Below are 22,652 nucleotides of genomic sequence, written 5' to 3'. Positions count from 1 at the left end.
TCACAGCATGGGGCTTGGGTACTCTCTCTTAGTAGATGGAGTCCTGTCTCATTTTTTACTTTGTTTCTTTTCTTACAAAGGAGGCTGACTCAAACTCTTTGACAACTGATAACCTGGAGAGGTTTGGGAAAATGACCCATTCTCCAGGGGTGTCTGAAAATGGAGCACTCCTCTCAGAGGCAAAACTGCAAAGTATTATGAGCTTCCTGGACGAGATGGAGAAATCTGAGCAGGAAAGGCCAAAATCCGCTGCTTCTACCACACGACGAGAGGTGACTGGGAGGTGTCTGCATGAGCACACGCTGCAGCTGCTGCTACACACCATTCAGTGCTTTAATCATGGCAGTTTTAGTTGGTTTTGTTAAGTCATTTATTCCAGGGCTATTAAAGTGTCAGTTCCACAAATTGCTCAGACATTATCATGTTTGAATGAGGTTTCCTGCGATCTGCCCTCTGGCTGAGTAAACTTCCTGTACTTTCTATTCTGAGACATCTCTGTTCTAGAAAAATGCTTTAAAAACTGATTGTCTGTGATCTGCTGTATGTATGTCTACTGTTGTATACCTCAGATTCTCACAGTTCTAGCTACATTGCTGCTGTATTTTGGACTAAGTTGCTTCCCATTAACCAGAATTTCCAGTGAGAGAGCAGCACCAGAAATACAAATAGAAAAAGACAAAGTAGGAGAGACCAGAAATACTAGAGCGGAGATGCATTCCTGACCATTTTAGACATGTCTTTGACTGCTGGTGTAAATGTGTCATTTCCTAGCATGTATGTAACCAGAACAAAATTAGATCAGTGTCAGGAAATACTTTAATTAAAGGTAAAAACCAGTGCCAGACTCGGGCTGAGTTTCGCCCTTGCAACGTGGGCTGCTTCAGGGGCTATATATATAATATATATATATATATATATATATATATATATATATATATATATATATAAAGAACATAAGAAAATGCCATACTGGGTCAGACCAAGGGTCCATCAAGCCCAGCATCCTGTTTCCAACAGTGGCCAATTCAGGCCATAAGAACCTGGCAAGTACCCAAAAACTAAGTCTATTCCATGTAACCATTGCTAATGGCAGTGGCTATTCTCTAAGTGAACTTAATAGCAGGTAATGGACTTCTCCTCCAAGAACTTATCCAATCCTTTTTTAAACAGAGCTATATTAACTGCACTAACCACATCCTCTGGTAACAAATTCCAGAGTTTAATTGTGCGTAGAGTAAAAAAGAACTTTCTCCGATTAGTTTTAAATGTGCCCCATGCTAACTTCATGGAGTGCCCCCTAGTCTTTCTACTATCCGAAAGAGTAAATAACCGATTCACATTTACCCGTTCTAGACCTCTCATGATTTTAAACACCTCTATCATATCCCCCCTCAGTCGTCTCTTCTCCAAGCTGAAAAGTCCTAACCTCTTTAGTCTTTCCTCATAGGGGATTTGTTCCATTCCCCTTATCATTTTGGTAGCCTTTCTCTGTACCTTCTCCATCGCAAATATATATATAAGAGCAATGTGAAAAAGAAGATGACCATTCAAATAATGTTAATTTCTTCACAGTGACTAGTAGTGCAGCTACAGACATTAGCTTAGGCACAATAACTCAGCGCACAGTCTGTAAACCGATTAACATCTCAGCAAATAGGAAGTCTATTGTATTTGTCCACTGCAGGAATCTTGTTTAAATTTACAGTACAGAACAGCACAAATGCACAAGTCGGCATCTCAGCATACTTTTGTTTGCTGAGACATTTGAATGGTCATCTTCTTTTTCACATTGCTCTTATATATATAGCCTCTGAAGCAGCCCAAGTTGTATGGGTGAAACTCGGCCCGAGTCGGGCACTGGTTTTTACCTTTAATTTAAAGTATTTCCTGACACCGATCTAATTTTGTTCTGGTTGCATTGCTGCTACATTGGATCGACTTCTGTGTTATCTGGAACATTTCCTAGCATGTAGCCAGATGGACTCAGGACTAATGGGTTATATGTTCCCCTGCTAGCAGATGGAGATGGAATCAGGTTTCAAAGCTGACGTCACCATAGATATACCCCTGCAGTGACCTCAGCTTTTCAGTATCTCTCAGTCTCTTAGCAGATTGTTGCGTTTGTGCCTGTTCTCACCCTCGTTCCACCCTCTCTACCTTAGTGGCGATTCCCTTTGGATCTAACGGACAGATGCTGCCGTGGCTTCTCCTCGCCATACTTCCTGGAATCTCTGGGCTGGCCTGATGCTGCAGATCCGCCATGTTCCTGATGACGTAAGGGTGCGTGCGTTCCAGAGTTTGTACAGACAAGAGCATGAACCTCGGGGGCGTCCCCCTGTAGTGACGTTATCCGCTTCCACCTTAAAAGGTCTTTGCTTGCTACTTCGAATTGAGTTAGCAAGGGGAATTCTTTCTCCACTGCTCTGCCTCTACTACCTTACCCAGGGGTACCCGCTCCTCGGGGGCCCCACTCTCTCTTCTTGATTTCAGATTGCTAAGACGGGATCCGGTACTCGCTCCACGAGGGCCTATATCCCTGAATGCTCAGAAGACTCCTTACTACCTGGAAGCGATCGCAGACGTGAACACAGTGAGTTCTATTACAGATAGGAACCGGTACTCGCTCCACGAGGGCCTGTGTTCCTAATCTCCGAAGACTCCCTTCTGTCTAAGACGTTATCGCAGGTATGGAGATCGTGAGTCATTATTATAGATTGCAGATAGGAACTGGTACTCGCACCACGAGGGCCCATGTTCCTAAATCCTTTCTCAACTCTCTTCTATATCAGAAGCTATTATATATCTTATCTGGTGCATTACTATTATAGATTGCAGATAGGAACCGGTACTCGCTCCACAAGGGCCTATGTTCCTAAAACTCTCCAAAGACACTCTTCTATTCCGTAAGCCATCTCATACACAGATATTGTGAGTTCTAATTCCAGACTGCATATAGGAACCAGCACTCGCCTATGGCTCCTGTTCCTGAATATACTGAAGACTCTGTTGCATAGAAGCCATTACAGATATCTACAATTGTGTGTGTATCATCTACTACTGGTTATGTATCCAGCATACCCTGTCTACTCACTACCTATAGTCTCTCGCTACAGCTCAGCAACCCAGAGACCGCAATTCCAGTATCGAAGGGACTTCAGCAGTGCCGGGCACAGCAGCTCACTACTGCTATCTCTAGTGGTTCTACTTCCTGTCTAATAAAGAACTATCTGTGTTTGTCTCCATACTCCAGCCTAGCTGGTGGTCCCTCTCAGGATATCCTCCTGAGGGTGCTGTCATCTGCCATCGGCCCAGGGATTCACTAATTTATCTCAAGTGTCATCCCTTACACTACTAGAGCGGTATTATACGACTGCCACTCTGTGGGAAGCCAATCCATCACAGATCATTAACTCTGCCTACGGAGTATTACAATTGTTAGCTCTTCCCCTTGGCAGGGTGATCCATAACAGATTGCTAACCTTCTGGCAGACTTATAGCAGATTGCCACTCCTAGCAGCAGGGACTGATAACGGATTGTTAAACTCCTCCCTCTCCAGGAGGAGATCCATAACACTGCTACTCCTCCCCCTACAGGAGGAACTCGATAACAGATTGCTAACTCCGAGCAGCAGAATTATAACAGATTGCCAACTCCTCCCCTCTGGAGGAGCAGATCTACAACACAGATGTCGCTGTACCCTTTAGAAGAAGAAATCCTACTTTTAAATTGGAGAAAGATTGAGCCCTGCTCTCCTGCGGTGATACCTAAAGGTCCCTCCCCCAGTTGAGAATTCCTGAGGTGATTTCCGAGATCCCTCAGGGGTGTGCCTTGGTCCGGTAGCTGGTTCCCAGCATGGACTTTGCTGCTGAAGCAGCTGAAAGGCAGTGGGTGCAGGAAGCCCAGCGCGGTGATGACGGCCTAAGCCCTCTTCCCCCGCAGCCGAGACTGTCTCTGTACTCAGCCAGTAAGCGCTAAGCCCAGGTAAGTAGAAAAAAAAAAGAGAGAAGGGGATTCTTTCTGATTCAGAGATGTTGGAGGGGTTTCAATAAGACTTCTTCTGGTCTCCTTGCTCGGCGCACTGTACAGACGTCATTCCTGATCCTGTTGGGGTAAGGAGAAGTGGGCTTCCGAGTGGGTTGAGAGGCCCCCTGGTTGGCTAGTCCATGCTTTAGGTTTAGTAGGCACATAGCATAGTAGGCCGCGGCGGCACCATCTTGTGTGTGTTATACGCCTTCTATTGCCCACCATAGAGCGTCAGTACACACGGTGCATGTCGGCTTTGCGCACACACTGTGCATGCACATCACGCGCATCCCTCTAGGTGCAGAATTGAGGCAAAGCAGAGTTCATGGGCTTTGCACGCGCTATGCCTTGGCCCACGTAGGTACCCAAAAACTGCACACACAATTTTAAGCTCAAGCTGACTGAACACGCTATTACCATCCGTAATGGCTCCGGCAGCAAAGAACCATAAGCACCATTCTCTCTGTGCTGCCTGTCATATTAGGGTTGCAAAGTCTGACGTTGATTCTTATGTCAGCACTGTGAGGAGGCCCAGGGAGAGTTGATCTCCCCAGACTTCACTAAACCTGGCTCCTCCCACTCTGAGAATGGGTCAGCTACAACTTTAACCAGAAGTGGCCTGGGTCTTCCATGGGAGAGGGAAATCTAGTGGCGCTAACTCCAATATCTCCTGGGCTAGGCATGGACCCAGCAGCCTTCTCTTGGGTGGAGGTTTTTCAAGGCCTTCAAGCCTTTTCTATAGGCGCAGTCTACTTCACTTGCCCCTGCCAGATGAAACCCCAGGTGGTAGGGCCTCTTTCTCCCAGTCCTGTTGGCAGGCCTCGAGACATGCCTCGTCTCACCGAGGTATTCCTGGCGGGGACCCAGACAGCACGGATGAAGAAGGGGATCCAGATTCCTTGGAAGATGGGGGAAATCCACCAGGTTTGGAGCCATATCTGACCATGTTACATTTTTTTCCATAGAGATGAATTGCCGGCCCTGATTTCCCAGACCCTGAAGACACTGGGAGTTCCTGGGGCGGAATCTATGATGGAACTAAAGAAGAATCCCATTCTGGTGTCTCTACGGAAAGCCTCTTGCTATTTTCCGGTGCTGGAAGCTATCCAGGAGTTAATTGACCTGGAATGGGATGCCCCTGAAGTGAGTTTTAAAGGTGGTTGAGCATTAGAAGATGTATATCCATTGGATCTGACAGTGAGGGAACATGTGCGTTTCCCTAAAGTGGATGTGCTGTTTCGAAATGAACTACTATCCCAGTGGGAGGAGGAGTGGCCTTAAAGGATGCCCATAATAGGCGAATGGGGTCCATCCTTAAGCAAGCCTTTGACTTGACAGCAATGACTTTACGGATTGCTTCCTGTTGAGCCCTGGTGGCTCACTCGTGCCTGCTACTCTTTAGAGAGGTGGATAATTCAGGGGCATATTACAGAGAAGCTATGGAGCCTGCCGCTGCCTTTTTAGCTGATGTGGGCTCTGACCTAGTCAGTATGTTGGCCAGAGGACTGGCTTCGATGATAGCGACCAGAAGAGAGCTATGGCTGCGAAATTGGTCAACAGATGCAACCTCTAAGGCAAACCTCACAAAGATGCCCTTTAAGGGATCACTCCTCCTCGGAAGCGAATTGGAAAAGCTGGCCAGTAAGTGGGGTGAGTCTCCAGTGCCCCGGCTACTGGAAAATAAGAAAAAGCAGTTACAGCACCCCTCACCTATGAGGAGTCGATCCAGGGGCTCCCAGCACTTTCGGCCCTACAGAAACTTGACATTTCAAAGGTGTTGGTCTTCAGGGAGGTCTCAGTCCTTTAGGAGTTGACAGCCTTAGAGAGGGTTCAGGTTCAGCCCGAACTCCCCAATGAAGTTTTGCCGACCCGGAACAAGGAGACAGAGAGAGAGTCGATTCCTCCCCCCCCCCCCCCCCCTTCTACCAGCGGTGGATCAAGATCACGTTGGACAAATGAGTACTGGATGTCATATGAGAAGGATACACGCTGGAGTTTTTCAGCATTCCTCAGGACATGTTCATGATGTCTCCTTGCCACTCCCAGCACAAGAAGCAGGCAGTGGAGTCTACTTTGATAAGGCTCCTCAAATTGAGGGCTATAATTCCAGTATCTGCTCCCCAGGAAAATATGGGGCATTATTCCATCTATTTCATCTTACCCAAGAAGAAGGGTTCCTTTCATGCCATCTGACACCTACGGGTAATTTATTACTGCATGGAAACCCTGTGCTCTGTGATAATGGTTGTACAACTGGAAGAGTTCTTAACCTCTCTCGACCTCTCTGAGGCTTACCTTCATATTCCAGTCCGGCAAGAACATCAGTGTTTCCTATGCTTTGCAGTACCGGGGTGCTGCCCTTCAGCCTGGCCACCTCCCCCAAAACATTTTCCAATATTATATTGGTTGTAGCGGCGGCACTGAGGAAAGAGGGAATCCTGGTGCACCCGTTCTTGGATGACTGGTTGATCCGGGCGAAGTCATTGGAAAAGAGTCTCCAGGTGATCAGCAGGGTGATGCCCCTGCTTCAGGAGCTGCTTTGGGTCATAAACATGGACAAAAGCAGTCTCAAGCCCTCCCAGTCCTTGGAATATCTGGGAGTCCGATTCGACACCAAACAGGGCAAGGTCTTCCTCCTGACCTAGCAGATAAGGAAGTTGATATCCCAAGTGTGTTGGTGATGAACACGATACGCCCAAGGTGTGGAGCAATCTTCAGGTCCTCAGTTTGATGGTGTTAACCCTGGAGGTAGTACCATGGGCGAGGACACACATGCGACCACTTCAACGCTCCCTGCTGTCACGTTGGAACTCACTGTCTCAAGACTATTCGATTTGCCTCCGCTTACCAAAGGAAGTATGTTCTTGGCTCTAGTGGTGGCTATAGGAAGTTCACCTCTGCAAGGGTGTAAGCTTGTCCCTGCCAAACTGGCTGGTCCTCACAATAGATGTGAGCCTCCGGGGTTGGGAAGCTCATTGTCAGGAACTGATGGCCCAGGGGTGTTGGACCAAGGAAGAGGTGCTCTGAAACATAAACCGCCTGGAAACCCAGGCAGTCAGATTGGTGTGTCTACAGTTCAGCCACATACTCCAGGGTCAGGTGGCCCATGTAATGTTGACCACGCAACAATGGTAGCCTACATCAACCAACGGAGGGGGGACCAAGAGCCAGCAAGTGTCACTGGAGATAGATCTCTTTATGGAATGGGCGGAATTAAATCTACAGATGATCCAGCCTCCCACATCACAGGAAAAGACGTCAGAATAGACTTTCTAAGCAGGGCGTGTCTGAATCCAGGAGAATGGGCGTTGTCGGCCAAAGCCTTTCAGCTGGTGGCAGATCGCTAGGACTTCCTGTTAATCGACCAAGAGGTTACGGATAAGCTGTCACCCAATCCATAGATCAGGGCATCTATAATCTTGCTGGGATTCAGCATTTGTTTGGCTGAGTACAGTTACGATCCGTTTTTAATCCAGTTTTAATCAAGTCTTTCGAAAAGTATGTCCACAATGGCTTTTGAAGAGAATACTGAAGGGCTGAGGTGACGGCAGCTTTGAAACAAAACTCCATCTCCATCTGCTAGCAGGGATGCATATACCCCAATGGTCTTGAGTCCATCTGTCTACATGACGTCACTAACATCGGACAGTTAAGACAGCCTCAACACCAGGCGTCGCGTGTGGGAAGCCAGATAACATCAAGGGGCACCCTGCAGCGCTTCTCACCCCACAGTCATGGGAGGGGAAGTGAAGGAAACAGCTTGATCTTCACCTGGAACTGGAAAGAAGCAGCGATGTAAGTGCTGTGTTCGTTAGACCCGCCCCCCCATGACGTCACTAACATCAGACAGTTAAGACAGCCTTAACACCAGGCGTCGCGCGACAAAGGGGCTCTCCCCTTTATGCACCCCTTCGTGCAAACCTTTGTGTATATGTAAACATTTATTTTTATGTTTCCTTTGTTAAGTAAGCTGTTTCATTGCATTCGACTAAGGAATTTTTTCCTGCTTTTTCTGTTTCACTGTAAACCGGCATGATTTGCATTCAATGCAAGAATGTCGGTATATAAAAGTTAAAAATAAATAAATAAATAAATTAAGGAAAACAAAATTATCAGGTAAGTAATTTCTCCATTTGGAAGCAGTCGATTGTAATCAAACTGCATGGGTTTCTTTAGAAGGAGACCAAAGGCTGCTCTCAGCGACCAATCCCTGAAGATCTCACTGGGCAAGACATCTCATGCTGCTGTACTGAGGGCGAATATTCATGTCTGTCATCTGTTTGTGTCTGTGTGTGCCACTGTCAGAGTGATATCACAGAGAATGTCCCTTGGTCAAAGGTTGGCTGCCATAGCCCACTAGCTGGCATGATGAACGGTAAACATGGTTTTCTAAGCAGTCTAGCATGGGTGTGAGCAGCCTCTGGTTTAATGCTTTTCTGATTTTCCAGGGCCTATTGTCTGAGGAAGAACTAGCACAGCTGGAACAGGCTTCAGCTGTGGCCACTGAGGTCACTAGCTCAATGCTGAGGCTGAGGCTGGAAGTGCAGGAGAAGAAACGAGCAATAAGTCTGTTGCAGACAGCGCTGGTGAGTAATCTGGCAAGTGCAGGCCGCTGAAGAGTCTTTGCAATGAGCCTTGTGGGTATATAGTGAAGATTTTAAAGGTCATATAGACAAAAATGCAAATGTGACTGGATAGCATGGGTTGAAATCAGTATTCCCTGTACGTACCAGGATCAGTCCAGGACACCTGGGTTGTGACTCCGCACCAGTAGATGGAGACAGACTAAAACTTGTGGGCGGAGCCATATATGCCCCTGCGCCAGTCACAGCCCCTCAGTCTTATTCTGTCTCCAGTAGATGGTGCAGGTGCGGTCACAGCTCCTGCCTGCCCTGGTTCTGGTACTCTGTCAGGGTTGGTTCTTTGTTTCTTGGTTTTAGGCCAGTTTAGGCTATAGTTAGTTTGTTTTTTTCTGCAGTTTTAACTTTTTGAATTTTAAATTGTCACTGTCGTTCCATCCGCCCTGCCTCCCAGGGGGGTTGTGAGGTCCTGAGGGGACTACCCCCCCTGGTTGAGGCCGCTGCTAGGGTCGAGGACCCGGCTTTACCAGTAGCAGCGTCAGGGGTGACACCGGGGAGCCCGGTTCACTCACCCCTGCTGGATTAGGGCTCCAGGACCGTGGACAGTGAGCGGTGTTTTTGTAATAAATAAATAAATAAATAAATAAGTCGACCTCTCGAGCGAAATGCGCGGGAAAATCGGCCATCTTTGTGCCGGCTTCAAGCGCGACTCCAAGCGCGGCAGGCCCCGAGGATTCTCCTTCCCCCCCCCCCCCCCCCCAACGGCCGGCTCCGCGGTCTGTTCGCCATTGGAGGCGGTGGGGGGGAGGGCTGGGGGAGCCATGGCGAACTCTGCAGGACTCTTTGCCCCTGATTTATTTTGGCCAGGCATAGGGTTTTTTAAGGCCCGTAAAGCCCACAAGCGACCTGATGGCCAGGCGGAGGGGGGGCCTGCGAGGCCACTCACGGCCCAGACACGCCCCCGGCCACGGAACACGGCGGGGCGATTCATAGCCACGCGCCCGGTACGGGCCATACCGCCTAGAAGGGGCACGGACCCTACCTCGGAGTCGTCGGATCCGGAAATTTTCAAGGTGCCTTTCCCTCCTCCGAGGGGAACTGAGGGAGATGGCGCACCACCGCAGGGGGCGGCGAGGCAGAAACAGGCTTCGGAAGGGGATGGCTCGGGATTGATTCGCCCCTTCATAAGGAAGGGGCTGACCCATGTTTCCCGCCACCCTGGAGGAGTTGGGAATCGCCACGCCGCCTGAGCGGTCTCGGCTGGGCTCCATTCCTTTTCACCTCTCTGTGTCAGCTCTACTCTATCGAGAGGGGGATGCTCCGGTTTTGCACCTGGAGGTCGCGAAAGCTATGGGTACGCTCTCTCACTTGCCGGAGGACGACGGGTTTCCCTAGGGGTAAACCGGGTTTTTCAAGCGGCCCGAGGACAGATCCAGAACGCGGTCTTCGTTTTTCGGCCAGGTCCCGCTTTTGTGGTCCCAGGACGTCGCGTCCTCAAGGGTAGTCCGGTCAGTCGTTTAGTCTTCCTCCTCCCGAACCCCGCTTTAGCGACAGCAGTCCTTTCGGGGGCAGCGGGGGAGCCCCGGCAGGCTCAGAGTCCGAAGCTTCGCCATGAAGGGTGGTCTGTCTCTCTCTCTCTCTCTCACCGCAGCCCCGGCACGCCGTTCCCAACGTCGGGGCGCGGTTGGTATCGGTTTTTCGAGCGATGGGCCGGCGTAACGTCAGTCCAGTGGGTCCTCCATGTGAACAGACGCGATTACCTCTTCCGTCCCGGTCTCCCTCGCGGCGGGGGAACCGTTAATCCATTCACTTCATCGTCCCCAAGGAAGGCGGCACGTCCAGTCCAATGCTGGATCTCAAGAGTATAAACCGATGCTTTTGCGTTCCTCCCTTCAACATGGAGACGGTTCGGTCGGTGATTGCCGTGGTACGGCCAGGCGACTTTTTGGCCCCCCTAGCTCCCATGGAGGCGTATCTTCACATAGGCATTCAGCCATCGTTCCAGCGCTTCCTCAGGTCTGCGTTCTAGGACGGCAATATCGGTTTCGAGCGCTCCCGGTTGGTCTCGCGCCGGCCTCCCCGGACATTCACGAAGGTGATGGTCGTGTGGCGGCGCGGCGCCGGGAAGGTCTCCTGGTCCTTCCTTACCTGGACGATAGGTTAATTCGGGCGAAATCCGAGGATCACTGTCGGGTGCCAGTGGTCAGGGTCCTACAACTGTTGCAGTCCCCTGAATGGGTGGTCAACTACAACAAGTGTCTTCTGACACCCACGCGGACCTTGGATTATCTGGGAGTCGTTTTCGACACGCAGCAGGGCACGGTGTTCCTGTCGCACGAGCGGATATGCAACCTGCGAGCTCCAGTACGGTGCTTATTGTCTCTCCGCCGACCGCGGGTCTGCGATTACCTTACGGTACTAGGTTCCATGGCTTCAACGCTGGCGCTGGTTCCCTGGGCGTTCGTTTATCTGCGACCATTTCAGTCGTCCTTACTATCCCGCAGGAAGCCGGTTTCTGACGAGTTCCACTTACCGCTTCTACTAGGGGGACACGCGAGCCCAGCCTACTCTGGGGGCTGGATTCCAGTCATCTGTCCTCTGGAGTGTCTCTTCGGGGGCCCAATTGAACGGTGGAGACCACGGATGCCAGCCTCTCCGGTTGTGGAGCGGTCTGCCTAGGGAGCTCGGTCCAAGGCCTATGGTCAGTGTCGCCAGCCCAGTGGTCTATCAACAGACTAGAGACCGGAGCGGTCCGTCTGGCTCTGCAAGCCTTCCTACCGGTAGTGCGGGAAAAGAGTAAGATAAGCAGAGGGATATCGGACAACGTGGCCACCGTGGCCTACATCAATCGCCGAGGCGGGACAAGGAGCCCACCGGTGCCGAAGGAGGCTCAGCGCTTCATGGTCTGGTCAGGGCTACATTTCAGCAACATAGCAGCCTCTCACATTGCAGGAGTTGACAACGCTCAGGGGGAGTTTCTCAGCCGGCGTCGCCTGGACCCCGGAGAGGGGGAGCTGGCGGACGAAGCATTTCTTCTCATTTGCGAAATGTGGGGAGTGCCCCACATGGATCTGATGGCCACGTGGCACAACGCGAAGGCGCCGCGATTCTTCAGTCGACGTCGAGAACGGGGGGCAGAAGGCGTTGATGTGTTGGTGCTTTCTGGCCGAATGTTCTGCTGTACATGTTTCCCCCGTGGTCGATGTTCGGCACGATTCTGCGGCGCATAGAGTTGCACCCAGCCAACGTGGTCCTGGTGGCACCGGAGTGGCCGCGCCAGCCGTGGTTCGCAGACCTCGTCCAGCTCGCAGTAGCGGTACCCCTTCAGCTCCAGGGAAGGGCGGGTCTTCTACGTCAGGGCCCCGTCGGTTTGGTGGATGCGGATCACTTCGGTCTCGCGGCATGGCTTTTGCGAGGAATCGGCTGAAGAGAAAAGGTTACTCGGATGCGGTGGTAGCCACGTTGCTACGTTCCAGGTATCAGTCGCCGTCCCTGGCTTATGTCCGTGTCTGGGGGGGTTTTTGAGGAATGGTGCGTGCAGCGTGGGGTGGACCCCACTTCGCGTCTATCTCCATCATTCTGGCGTTCCTCCAGGCGGGTCTAGCCAAGGGTCTGGCTTGCAGTTCTCTACGGGTCCAAGTGGCGGCACTTGTTTGCGAGATAGGGTCCGTGGTATGTCCCTGGCTCTTCACCCGGATATATCCCGTTTCCTTCGGGGAGCTAAGCACCTTCGTCCTCTATTGAGTCTCCACTGTCCGGCTTGGAACCTTGATTGGGTTCTCTCCGCGTTATGCGCGGCGCCGTGTTGAAACCTTGTAACGCGTACCTATTAAGGATCTCACGTTGAATACGGTGTTCTTGGTGGCGATTGCTTCGGCACGGCGTGTTTCGGAGTTACAGGCCTTGTCAGGTAGGGACCCCTTCTTGCGTAGTTCCGATTTCGGAGTTTTCTTTGCGGACGGTTCCTTCCTTCCTGCCGAAAGTGGTGTCAGCCTTCCATGTACCTCTATCGGTTGCGCTTCCCGCTTTCGCGGTCAGGGAGACCTCTGATCCAGATGCGAGGGAATTACGGCAGCTTGACGTACGGGGCTCCCTCCTTCGCTATCTGGAGGTCATTAATCCATTTCGGGTCACAGATCATCTGTTTGTTTTTTGTTCTCTGGTCCCAGGAAAGGAGCTGCAGCATCCCGCGCGCAGATCGCCCGTTGGTTCAAGGAGGCCATTGGTTCGGCGTAGATCGCCCGTTGGCTTAAGGAAGCCATTGGTTCGGCTTACTTGGTGCGGGGCGAACCACTTCCCGTGGGTCTTCGGGCTCGTTCGACTCTATCTCAAGCTGCATCTTGGGCGGAAGTTTCCCAGGTGTCCCCTCAAGAGTTTTGCAGGGCGGCTACCTGGAAGTCGATGCATACCTTTATCAGGCATTACCGGTTGGATGTCCGGTCTGACGACTCCGGGGGTTCTGGAGAGAGGGTACTCCGAGCGGGACTCTCTGCTTCCCACCCTTGGTAAGTTTGCTCTGGTACATCCCAGGTGTCCTGGACTGATCCTGGTACGTACAGGGAAAGGAAAATTAGTTTCTTACCTGATAATTTTCGTTCCTGTAGTACCAAGGATCAGTCCAGGATCCCGCCCGCAGTGCTACGTTAAAGTAACAGGGAGTCCGCTCATTGGTCTGGTCTAATCGGATCCGCTTGTTTAGCTCTCTCGGTTGGAGAGTCCGTTTCCAGAAGGGGTGTTTATTTCCCCGTTCTATTCTTTTAGCGATTTATAGCTAGTTTTGGTTTTAGTTCTCTGGTTGTGTTTCTACTTTGACATTACATATGACTGAGGGGCTGTGACTGGCGCAGGGGCATATATGGCTCCGCCCACAAGTTTTAGTCTGTCTCCATCTACTGGTGCGGAGTCACAACCCAGGTGTCCTGGACTGATCCTTGGTACTACAGGAACGAAAATTATCAGGTAAGAAACTAATTTTCCTTTCTTCAGAGAATATTGTCATTCCCTGTATGTACCCAGATCAGTCAAGACTCCTGGGTTTTGCCTCCCCTCCAACAGAAGGAGACAGAGAAAGTTTTACTGAGACTGCAGCTTAACACAAGGTGCCACCTGCAGTCCCTCAGTATCTCTGTGTCCAGCAGATGGTGGAGATGCAAAGCCTGCAGTCTGTGTTTGAGACTGATGAGCAGAGAGTCTGGGACCATTTTATAGATCGCTACCTTTTTTCACTGGACAGGGCTGAAAGTCAGGGTGGGAGGGGCCTGGATCACTTGCCCTGAGGGACGGACAACCATTCTGAAGGGAAGTGTCTTCTTTATTTGTTAAAGTTTTAATTTAATTTTTTTTTTCTTTTTTTTAAAGAGATTTTCCAGGGCAGTTGGGGGTTGCTGTGAGTCAGCACATTCAAGTTCCTGGCTGTGCTACATCCTCATTCGGGTGGCTTGCTCTTTCTCCCCATTCCTCCAACACCTTTTTTTCTCTCCCTGCCCGGCACTGACTTCAGTGCCACGTGGGACAGTGTGCACAGCTTGTGGAGACGTGCAGTGGCCTACGTTCCCAATGCCTAAGGCCCTTCGGGGAGCACGGCGGGGGAAAAGTTGGCCAGGCGCCGTGAGCCTGGGAGGCTCTCACCGGCACAGCAGGTCTCCAGTCCCTTCACGGTGAGTGCAGGAACGGCAGCCATTTTGGCAAAATTCAGGACTCCCATGCAGGCTGAGGGGGACAGGGATTTCCTTCCTTTTGTGGCCTCCTTTCCCTCTGTTCTGTCTGGCCTAGCCCTGAGACCACCCTAGGTCTCTTCTTTGACACTAGTCCTCTCTCTGCTTTGTCTCAAGGCCTTCCTATACCATAGCCTGTAGGCTTTGTGGTCCTTGTTCTGTTTTTGGTAAAAATTGGAATAAAAATGTTTTTTCCTTTTTCAAGATTTTAACAGCTTTCTTCACCTCCCTCCTGCACTTTTTTCTTTAAAAATCTTTATTGAATTGAAAACTGATCTCAGACTGAGTCCTAGAAAGCTGAGCAGTAGGTATGAACAGCTGAAAAGTCATTGGTTAAGGCTATATGTGAAGCTGGAGAGAGGTAGTGAAAATTATGAACGACAGGGACAGGACCCTCAAGGGTCTGATCCAGGTGTGGTGGAGCAGGACCCGGATTAGGCGTTATTGAACAGCTTGGCGGTCAATGGAGATGATCCTAAGGTGGTATGATTATTCCACAGAGAGGAGCTGAGTCCTCTCATCCCTGCAGTTCTGGAGGAACTGGGTATAGAGATCCATCGAGAGGACTCGAAATTGGGAGCAGTGGGACCCGGTCATGGTTGGCCTCTGGGGTCCAGCCAAGTCTTTTCCTTTTCATAAGTTGGTTAGCGCTTTTCTGTTCAGGAAGTGGGATACTCTAGACACAAGTTTAAAGGTCAGCAGGGCTATGGATAAATTGCATCCATTGCTGGAAGATGCGCTTGACCTTCTCAAGGTACCGAAGGTGAATGCCTCAGTCTTGGCAGTTACCAAGAAGATGACCCTTCTGGTTCCTGGCACTACAGCTCTGAAGGACCTTCAGGACAGGAAGCTAGAAGTGCACCTCAAGAAGATTTTTGGCTGTCTGCCATTGGTGCTTGGGCTGCTATATGTAGTAGTTTTATGTTGAAAGCAGGACTTTGCTGGGTGCAGCATTTGCAGATGGACAAGTCTTTGTCTGAATCTGAGTCTTTACAGGCAGAGCGGCTGGAAGCTGTTGTAGCATACAGTGCGGATGCACTGTAAGGACCTCTTCCATCACTATGATGTTGGCGGTTTCAGCCCGGAGGCTCCTCTGGTTGAGGAATTGGTTGGCCTACATTTCCTTCAAGATGCGGTTGGGATCTTTGCCCTTTAAGGGGAAATTGCTCTTTGGTAAAGACCTGGAGGAGATGATATCGTCCTTTGGCGCGAATAAGGTTTATAAGTTGCTGGAAGATAAGCCAAAAGGGAAAGGCTCTTTTCCTTCTCGGTCCCACTTCAGAGGAAGTCGAAGATTTTGGGCATGCAGACCATCAGGAGCTACTCAGAGGCAGTTCTCTGGCAGACAGCAGTCCTGGAGTCAGTCCTTTCCTGGGCATCTGTCCAGTAGAGATGGCTCTGCCCAGGGAGGAAGCGGTGCCAAATCATCCCAATGATTCAAGGCCGGTCCACTCCTCTGTTCCAGTAATAGGGGGCCGTCTGGCTCTATTTTACAAGGAGTGGACCAAAATCATGTCAGACCAGTGAGTCTTAAGCGTGATAAAACAAGGTTACGCTTTAGAATTTGCTTGGCCACTAAGAGACCGGTTTTTGGTCTCCCTATGCTCTTACGAAGAAAAGAGACTGGCAGTATGAGGCACTGTTCGTCACCTGATCAAGTTGGGAGCCATTGTCCCTGTTCCCCTGGAGGAGCAAAGGACAGGACGCTATTCCAACTATTTCATAGTTCCCAAGAAGGAGGGAACGTTCCGTTCAGTCCTCGATTTAAAAAAACAAAAAAAAAACCAAAAAAAACCCATGGCTCTGAGGGTTCCGAATGGAAGACCCTACATTCAGTGATTGCAGCGGTGCACAAGGGGGAGTACCTGGCATCCCTGCATTTAACCGAAGCATACTTGCATATAGGAATCTGGCCCGATCATCAGAGAGATAAAGTTCATGATTCTGGGGGAGCACTTTTAATTTTGCACTCTACCCTTCGGTCTAGCGACGGCATCCAGGACCTTCACCAAGGTAATGGTCATGGTGGCTGCAACCCTCTGGAGAGAGGGGGTCTTAGTCCACCCCTATCTGGACGACTGACTGATCCGGGTGAAGTCAGAATCCCTTTCTTGGAGGGAAGTGGATTTGGTGCTCTGGCGCTTGAGATCGTTGGGGTGGATAGTCAGTCTGTCCAAGAGTCATCTTGTTCCTTTTCAGAGTTTGGAATTCCTGGTGGTGCCTTTTGATACAAAGGTGGGGAAGGTGCTCTTCACCGAAGAGCGGATTTCCAAATTACTGGCTCAGGTCCTCGGATTATTGGACAAATGAGTACCCAAGGTCTGGGATTACTTACTAGTTCTCGAGTCTGTGGCTTCCACTTGGAATTGGTTTTATGGGCATTTCACTCATATGAGGCCTCTTCAATCAGCTTTACTATCTCGCTGGGGCCCATTGTCTGAGTGTTTTCAGCTACCTCCTCCCTCTTCCAGAGTTTGCGCGTTCGTGTTTTTTCTGGTGGCTCCTCCCGGACAAGTTGAGGTGAGGCGTGGACCTCGACACTCCAATCTGGTCGATCATCACCACCGATGCCAGTCTCTCCGGGTGGGGATCCATATGTCAGAACCAGTCTGTGCAAAGGCGATGGTCAATGGAGGAAGCCTCTGGTCCATCACTTGTCTAGAGACAAGAGCGGTGCGATTGGCCCTGCAGGCGTTCCGTTTATACTCTTGGTGAGGGGAAGGCCAGTGAGGGTCTTGTTGAACAATGTGACAACAGCGGCTTACATCAATCGACAGGGGGGTACCAAGAGTCGAGTGGTGGATCAGGAGACCCAGCTTTTGGTCGATTGGGCAGAACAACATGTGGAGCGCTTGGTAGCCTCCCACAAAGTGGGCTCAGACAACGTGCAAGCAGATTTTCTAAGCTGGCAGCAACTGGACCCCGGGTAGTGGGAGCTCTCGGAAGTGATATGCATAGTCAGTCACAGGTGGGGCTCACCGTGTGTAGATTTGATGGTGACCTCACGCAGTACAGAGGTGTTTCTTCAGTCGAAGAGAAAGAGGAGCAGAGGGGGTAGATGCCTTGGCCGATGGTCATCCTACTGTATATGTTTTCTCCTTGGCCATTGGTAGACAAAATCTTATGGTGCATAGAAATTCATCCAGGTGACATGATTCTCATTGTACCAAAATGGCCGTGACGCTCGTGGTTTGCGAACTTAGTCAACCTAGCAGTGGACAGACCATTACAACTAGCTCACCTGCCAAACCTTCTGCGCCAAGGTCCTGTTTATTTAGATCAGGCAGATCAATTTTGTCTAGCAGCCTGGCTTTTGAGAGGCAGACGTTTGAAAGATAAAGATTATTCGGACGTGATCATTGCTACCCTCTTGCAGTCTAGGGAGACCTCTACATCCCTTGCCTATGTGAAGATATGGAGAGTTTTTGAGGCCTGGTTTTCCGATCAGCGGGTGGATCCTAGGTGAGCCTGTATGCATATTTTGGCCTGCCTTCAGGATGGTTTGGTCAAAGGGTTATCCTTTAATTTTCTCAGGGTTCAAGTAGTGGCGTTAGAATGTCTTCGAGATAAGGTTCGAGAAATTTGGCTGTCAGCTCATCCAGATGTGCATTTCCTTTGGGGAGCGAAACATTTGCACCCTCTGGTTCAGCAGCCGTATCCTTCCTGGAGCCTTAATGTGGTCTTAAAGAGCATGTGTACACCCCCCTTCGAACCTCTGAGACGTGCGAGTACGAAGGATTTCACCTTGAAAGTGGCTTTCCTGGTGGCAATCTGTTCGGCTCGTCGAATTTCCGAACTTTAAGCCTTGTCATATAGGGAGCCTTTTTTTTTTTTTTTTTGAGAATTTGAGGGAGTTTCCTTGAGAACGGTTCCCTCCTTTTTACCCAAGGTGATGTCATTTTTTCACTTAAATCAGTCAGTAGAACTCCCGTCCTTCTCAAATTTGGATCCTTTGGCGCCGCACACTAAAGATTTACGGCGGTTAGACGTAAAGCACGCATTGATGCAGTACCTGGAGGTCACGATCAGTTTCCGCATGTCAGATCATCTTTTTGTACTATGGCGTGGTGCCAAAAAGGTTCATAAGGTATCAAGGGCCACAATTGCAAGGTGGTTGAAAGAAGCTATTAGTTAGGCGTATATCTGTCAGGGTTGCCTGTTCCGGAGGGGCTACAGGTGCATTCTACTTGTTCTCAGGCAGCCTCTTGGGCTGAGTATCAGCTGGTTTCACCACAAGAGATCTGTAGAGCGGCTACTTGGAAGTCATTGCACACTTTTTCCAGGCATTATTGTTTGGATGTCCAGGCTCCAGAGGCCAGGGGCTTTGGTGAAAGTGTGCTTTGAGCAGGACTCTCTGTCCCACCCTATTTAGGGAAGCTTTGGTACATCCTAGGAGTCTGGACAGATCTGGGTATGTACAGGGAAAGGAAAATTGATTCTTACCTGCTAATTTTAGTTCCTGTAGTACCACAAATCAGTCCAGAGTCCCACCCTCTGGAGGAAAGGGGAAGATTGAAGAGCCGTGCGATCTGTCTTTTTTTTTTTTTTTTCCCTGTGATTACTCTGAAGAATGGCAAAGGTTTTGTTAGTTCTACACAGGGTTTTGTGTGGGCGCGGTTTTGCTTTTAAGGTTTTCCTCTTTACACTGCTCGTATAGGGGAGACTAGTTGGTTATTCAGGAGGTTGGTTTTGTTTTCTTGCATTTCTGGCTTGGGTACAGATCAATACTTAGGGACTACAGGTGGCACCTCATGTTAAGTGGCAGTGTAAGTAAAACTTTCTCTGTCTCCATCTGTTGGAGAGGAAACAAAACCCAGGAGTCTGGACTGATCTGTGGTACTACAGGAACAAAAATAAGCATAAATAAGCATACAAAATTCCCACAGAGTAAACACACATAAAACCACAAAACACAATCATGTCAAGCATATATACAAACAAGTAAATACAAAAAAATACTCCTGGGGGAATTCTGTGGAATGCAGAATTTGCGCAGAATTCCTCCTTCCCACAGATTTCCTCCCTCGTCGCCCTTCCCGCAGATTTCCACCGTCGACTCGCTGATTTCCTCTTTCACCGGAAGACTATTCAAAACCGGAAGGACAGCAGCCATCGCGGGACAGGCAGAAAATAGCAGAGGAGAACCTGGCATGCCGCGAATGGAGCGCGTCCCACGGCACACGCTCCGCGGCAAATATGAAGGCTCGGTGAGTCGTTCGTGGCAAAAAGGGAAGGCCCCCGTGTGCCCCGGGACGTGCTCCATTCGCGGCATGCTGGGGTCTCCGCTGCTATTTTCTGCTCAAGGCAAAAATGGAAGGCCCCCGTGTGCCGCAAACAGCGCGCCGGGCCTTCATCTTCGCCGCAAACGGCACGGGTCTCGTGGTATGCCGGTGAGAGAGAATGTGTGTTGGGGAGGGTGAGAGAGAGCACGGGGGGATGCCGGTGAGAGAGGGGGGGGGGGGACAGAGAGCATGGTTGGTAAGAGGGGGGTGGGGAGGGAGTGAGAGCATGGGAGGTTAAGAGGGGGGGGGTGGGGGGATGCTTGAGTGTGGGTTTCAGAGAGAAGGAGGGGGATGCCGGTGTGGGGGGGGGAGTGCGAGAGACAGTTTGGTTGGTAAGAGGGGGAGTGCGGGGGATGCTTGTGTGGGTTTCAGAGAGGGAGCCTATATGAGGGGATGTGTATGTGGAAGGGTCACTCTTACAGTGAATTTCTAGGGAAATTCTGCTCAAAATAAATAAAATTCTGCAGCTTTAATAACTTTTTTCTTTAATAATTTAAAATGTAATTACTTAAAGACTGTCATGTAAATTGTGTTATTTTGACCAATATAAAGTTTGCAGAATTTTCAGTTTTTGTGCGCAGAATTTTACATTTTGTTGTGCAGAATACTCCCAGGAGTAAAAAAAAAAAAAAAAGCCAACCAATATGATAAATATCGTTCAGCCTTGGCACCCAGATTTAAGAAGACAGGTTTCAAAGACATTTGCAAGGATAAATTGAAAACTGCCCTGCCTCAGAACAGCTAAAAGTGCCCACAGTGTGGAGCAATGCAGCTCTTTGGGAGCTACATTTAGGGGAATTGTTCCCAGGGGCATATCTTGAGCAAGGTTAGAAATTAATGCATGCAGATTGTATTTTTCAGGCTTACGCATGGTGTTTTCCCTAGAAAATCTATTCTCACAAAAAGCAGAGGCAAGTACCCACAGCGAGGTTTAAAGAAAAAGTACATACTTGGTACAAAGTCTGCAGGTAAAAAGTACAGACACAGTTTAAAAAAAAAAAAAATTGCCCCTGAATGTGTATTGTCAACACTGTTATACGCTTGTTCCCAGTATAGTTTTTCCCCTTATTTCTTCCCTATCAAGTGTTTGATATTTTTTTAGTTCCTCCCCTTTTACAAACATGGTGCCACCCTTGTTACTGCATAAAGACTTGAAAACCTTTACTGCATCCGCCAGGCACAGCAGCGAGAGCTGACGGTCCGACACGTGAAGGAAACAGAGAAGGAGCTAAGTCAGCAGTGGAAGCTCCAACGAGAACAGTATGAGTCAGCCATCCAGAGGCACCTTGCCTTCATTGATCAGGTATATCCTACCATCTTTTGCTATCGGTGTCCCAGAGAGCTCCTTAGCCAGCCGATGCTGCAAGCCAAGTCCTCACCTCCCTCTTGTCTCTTCCAGCTGATCGATGATAAAAAGCTTCTGAGTGAGAAGTGCGAATCTGTGGTGGTAGAGCTGAAACAGGTGGATCAGAAGTACACCAAGAAAATCTCCCAAATGCAGGAGCAACATGAACTGGTGAGAGGCTGACACTGGTAGGGGAGTGACATCCTTTTAATCCTCCCGTGGTACTTGCATAAAAATACCTTACCTTTCTGGGCTGCTTTTTCTTATAGCTACAGGACCTAGAAAGAACACGTTATGGTGATCATTTGCTTATCCCATCAGAAATCTTGCTCAGATGATAGAGGGATTTGGAATGAACAAAAAGTCAGATATGGTTCTTTCATCCTTATTCATTAAAGGTGCAGCAGCTTTTTCATGTGAAAATAAGTTCCAGCTCCAGAGTTGTTTTTTTTCAGTGGAGGTAGGTAGCCTGTATAATTAGTGAGTAGTGTCAGATGAGAGAATCCTGGTTAATAACAGGTGTGCTAAGTAAAGGTGAAACATACAAAATTTCAGCTCATTAAGTCCCAGCTCTTCAAATTCATACATGCCGGCGGCGCAAAATTAATTTGAGCAGACAGCAGTTCTTTCAAGCCCAACGCAGAATTCCGAAGGAGAGAGGGCAGGGTGGGTACTCCGTGTACTTCATGGTGCCCAAAAAGGAGGGGACAGTTTGACCCATTTTCGATCTGCAGAAGGTCAGTGCTGCCCTTCGGGTGCCACGTTTTCGGATAGAGACATTGCACATTGTGATAGCGGCAGTGCGCAAAGGGGAGTTTCTGGTGTCTTTGGTCTTGACGTAAGCCTATCTGCATATCCCCATTTGGGCCAAACACCGGAAGTTCCTGAGGTTCATGGTCCTGGAGGAGCATTCCAATTTCGGGCCCTTCCCTTTGGGCTGTTGACAGCGCTGCACACGTTCACAAAGGTGATGGCGGCAGTGGTGGCGGCCCTCAGGAAGGAAGGTACACTGGTGCACCCGTACCTGGATGATTGACTAGTATGGGCGAAGTCTGAAGTGGAGTGTTGTCGCTCAGTGCAGCAGGTTCTGCACCTCCTAGACTCGGGCTGGGTGACAAATGTGGCAGAGAGTCATTTGAAGTCGGCCTAGTTGTTGGAATATCTGGGGGCACACTTAGAAACCTGGATAGGGAAGGTGTTTGACTATTGAGAGGGCAGTTAAGTTGCAGTGTCAGGTCCTTTGGCTGCTGAGTCTGTCTGTTCCCAGGGTCTGGGATTATTTGCAGGACCTGGGTTCCGTGACTTCTCCGCTGGAATCGGTTCCACGGGCTTTTGTTCACATGCGTCCTCTGCAGAGGGCTCTATTATCCCATTAGGATCCAATTTTGAAGGAATTTCAGCTTCCTTTGCCATTGCTGGAGGATGCCAGGTCTAGTCTCTCATGGTGGCTGTCCCAGAACAATCTGGAGAAAGGGATGGAACTGGAAGTGCCTGACAGGGTGGTGGTGACCATGGATACCAGTCTCTCTGGTTGGGGGGTGATTTATCAAGGAAAATCAGCCCAGGATCAGTGGTTATCAGAGAAGGTGATCTGGTCCATGAATCGGCTAGAATCCAGGGCAATGCGTGAATTATTACCGATGTTTCACCCGCTCATTCAAGACAAGTCGGTATGAGTGCTCTTGGACAATGTGACAATGGTGGCGT

General features: G+C 49.7%; 1 protein-coding gene across 4 annotated transcripts in view; it reads left to right on the top strand.

Moving 5' to 3' along the window:
• Positions 1 to 22,652, top strand: part of CEP131 (centrosomal protein 131) — a 235,245-nt gene that overhangs the window by 76,379 nt on the left and 136,214 nt on the right. For all 4 annotated transcript variants that reach the window (XM_029599216.1, XM_029599215.1, XM_029599219.1 and 1 more), the window contains 4 exons: positions 81 to 272; positions 8,473 to 8,610; positions 20,778 to 20,903; positions 21,000 to 21,116. In XM_029599216.1, coding sequence (XP_029455076.1) covers positions 81 to 272; positions 8,473 to 8,610; positions 20,778 to 20,903; positions 21,000 to 21,116 — 573 coding nt within the window. The remainder of the gene's footprint in view (positions 1 to 80; positions 273 to 8,472; positions 8,611 to 20,777; positions 20,904 to 20,999; positions 21,117 to 22,652) is intronic.

The sequence above is a fragment of the Rhinatrema bivittatum genome, chromosome 4 (assembly GCF_901001135.1).
Source record: "Rhinatrema bivittatum chromosome 4, aRhiBiv1.1, whole genome shotgun sequence".
NCBI classification, from domain to species: Eukaryota; Metazoa; Chordata; class Amphibia; order Gymnophiona; family Rhinatrematidae; genus Rhinatrema; species Rhinatrema bivittatum.
The sequence above is the reverse complement of the archived record's forward strand: the minus strand, read 5'-3'. Positions and strand labels throughout refer to the sequence as shown.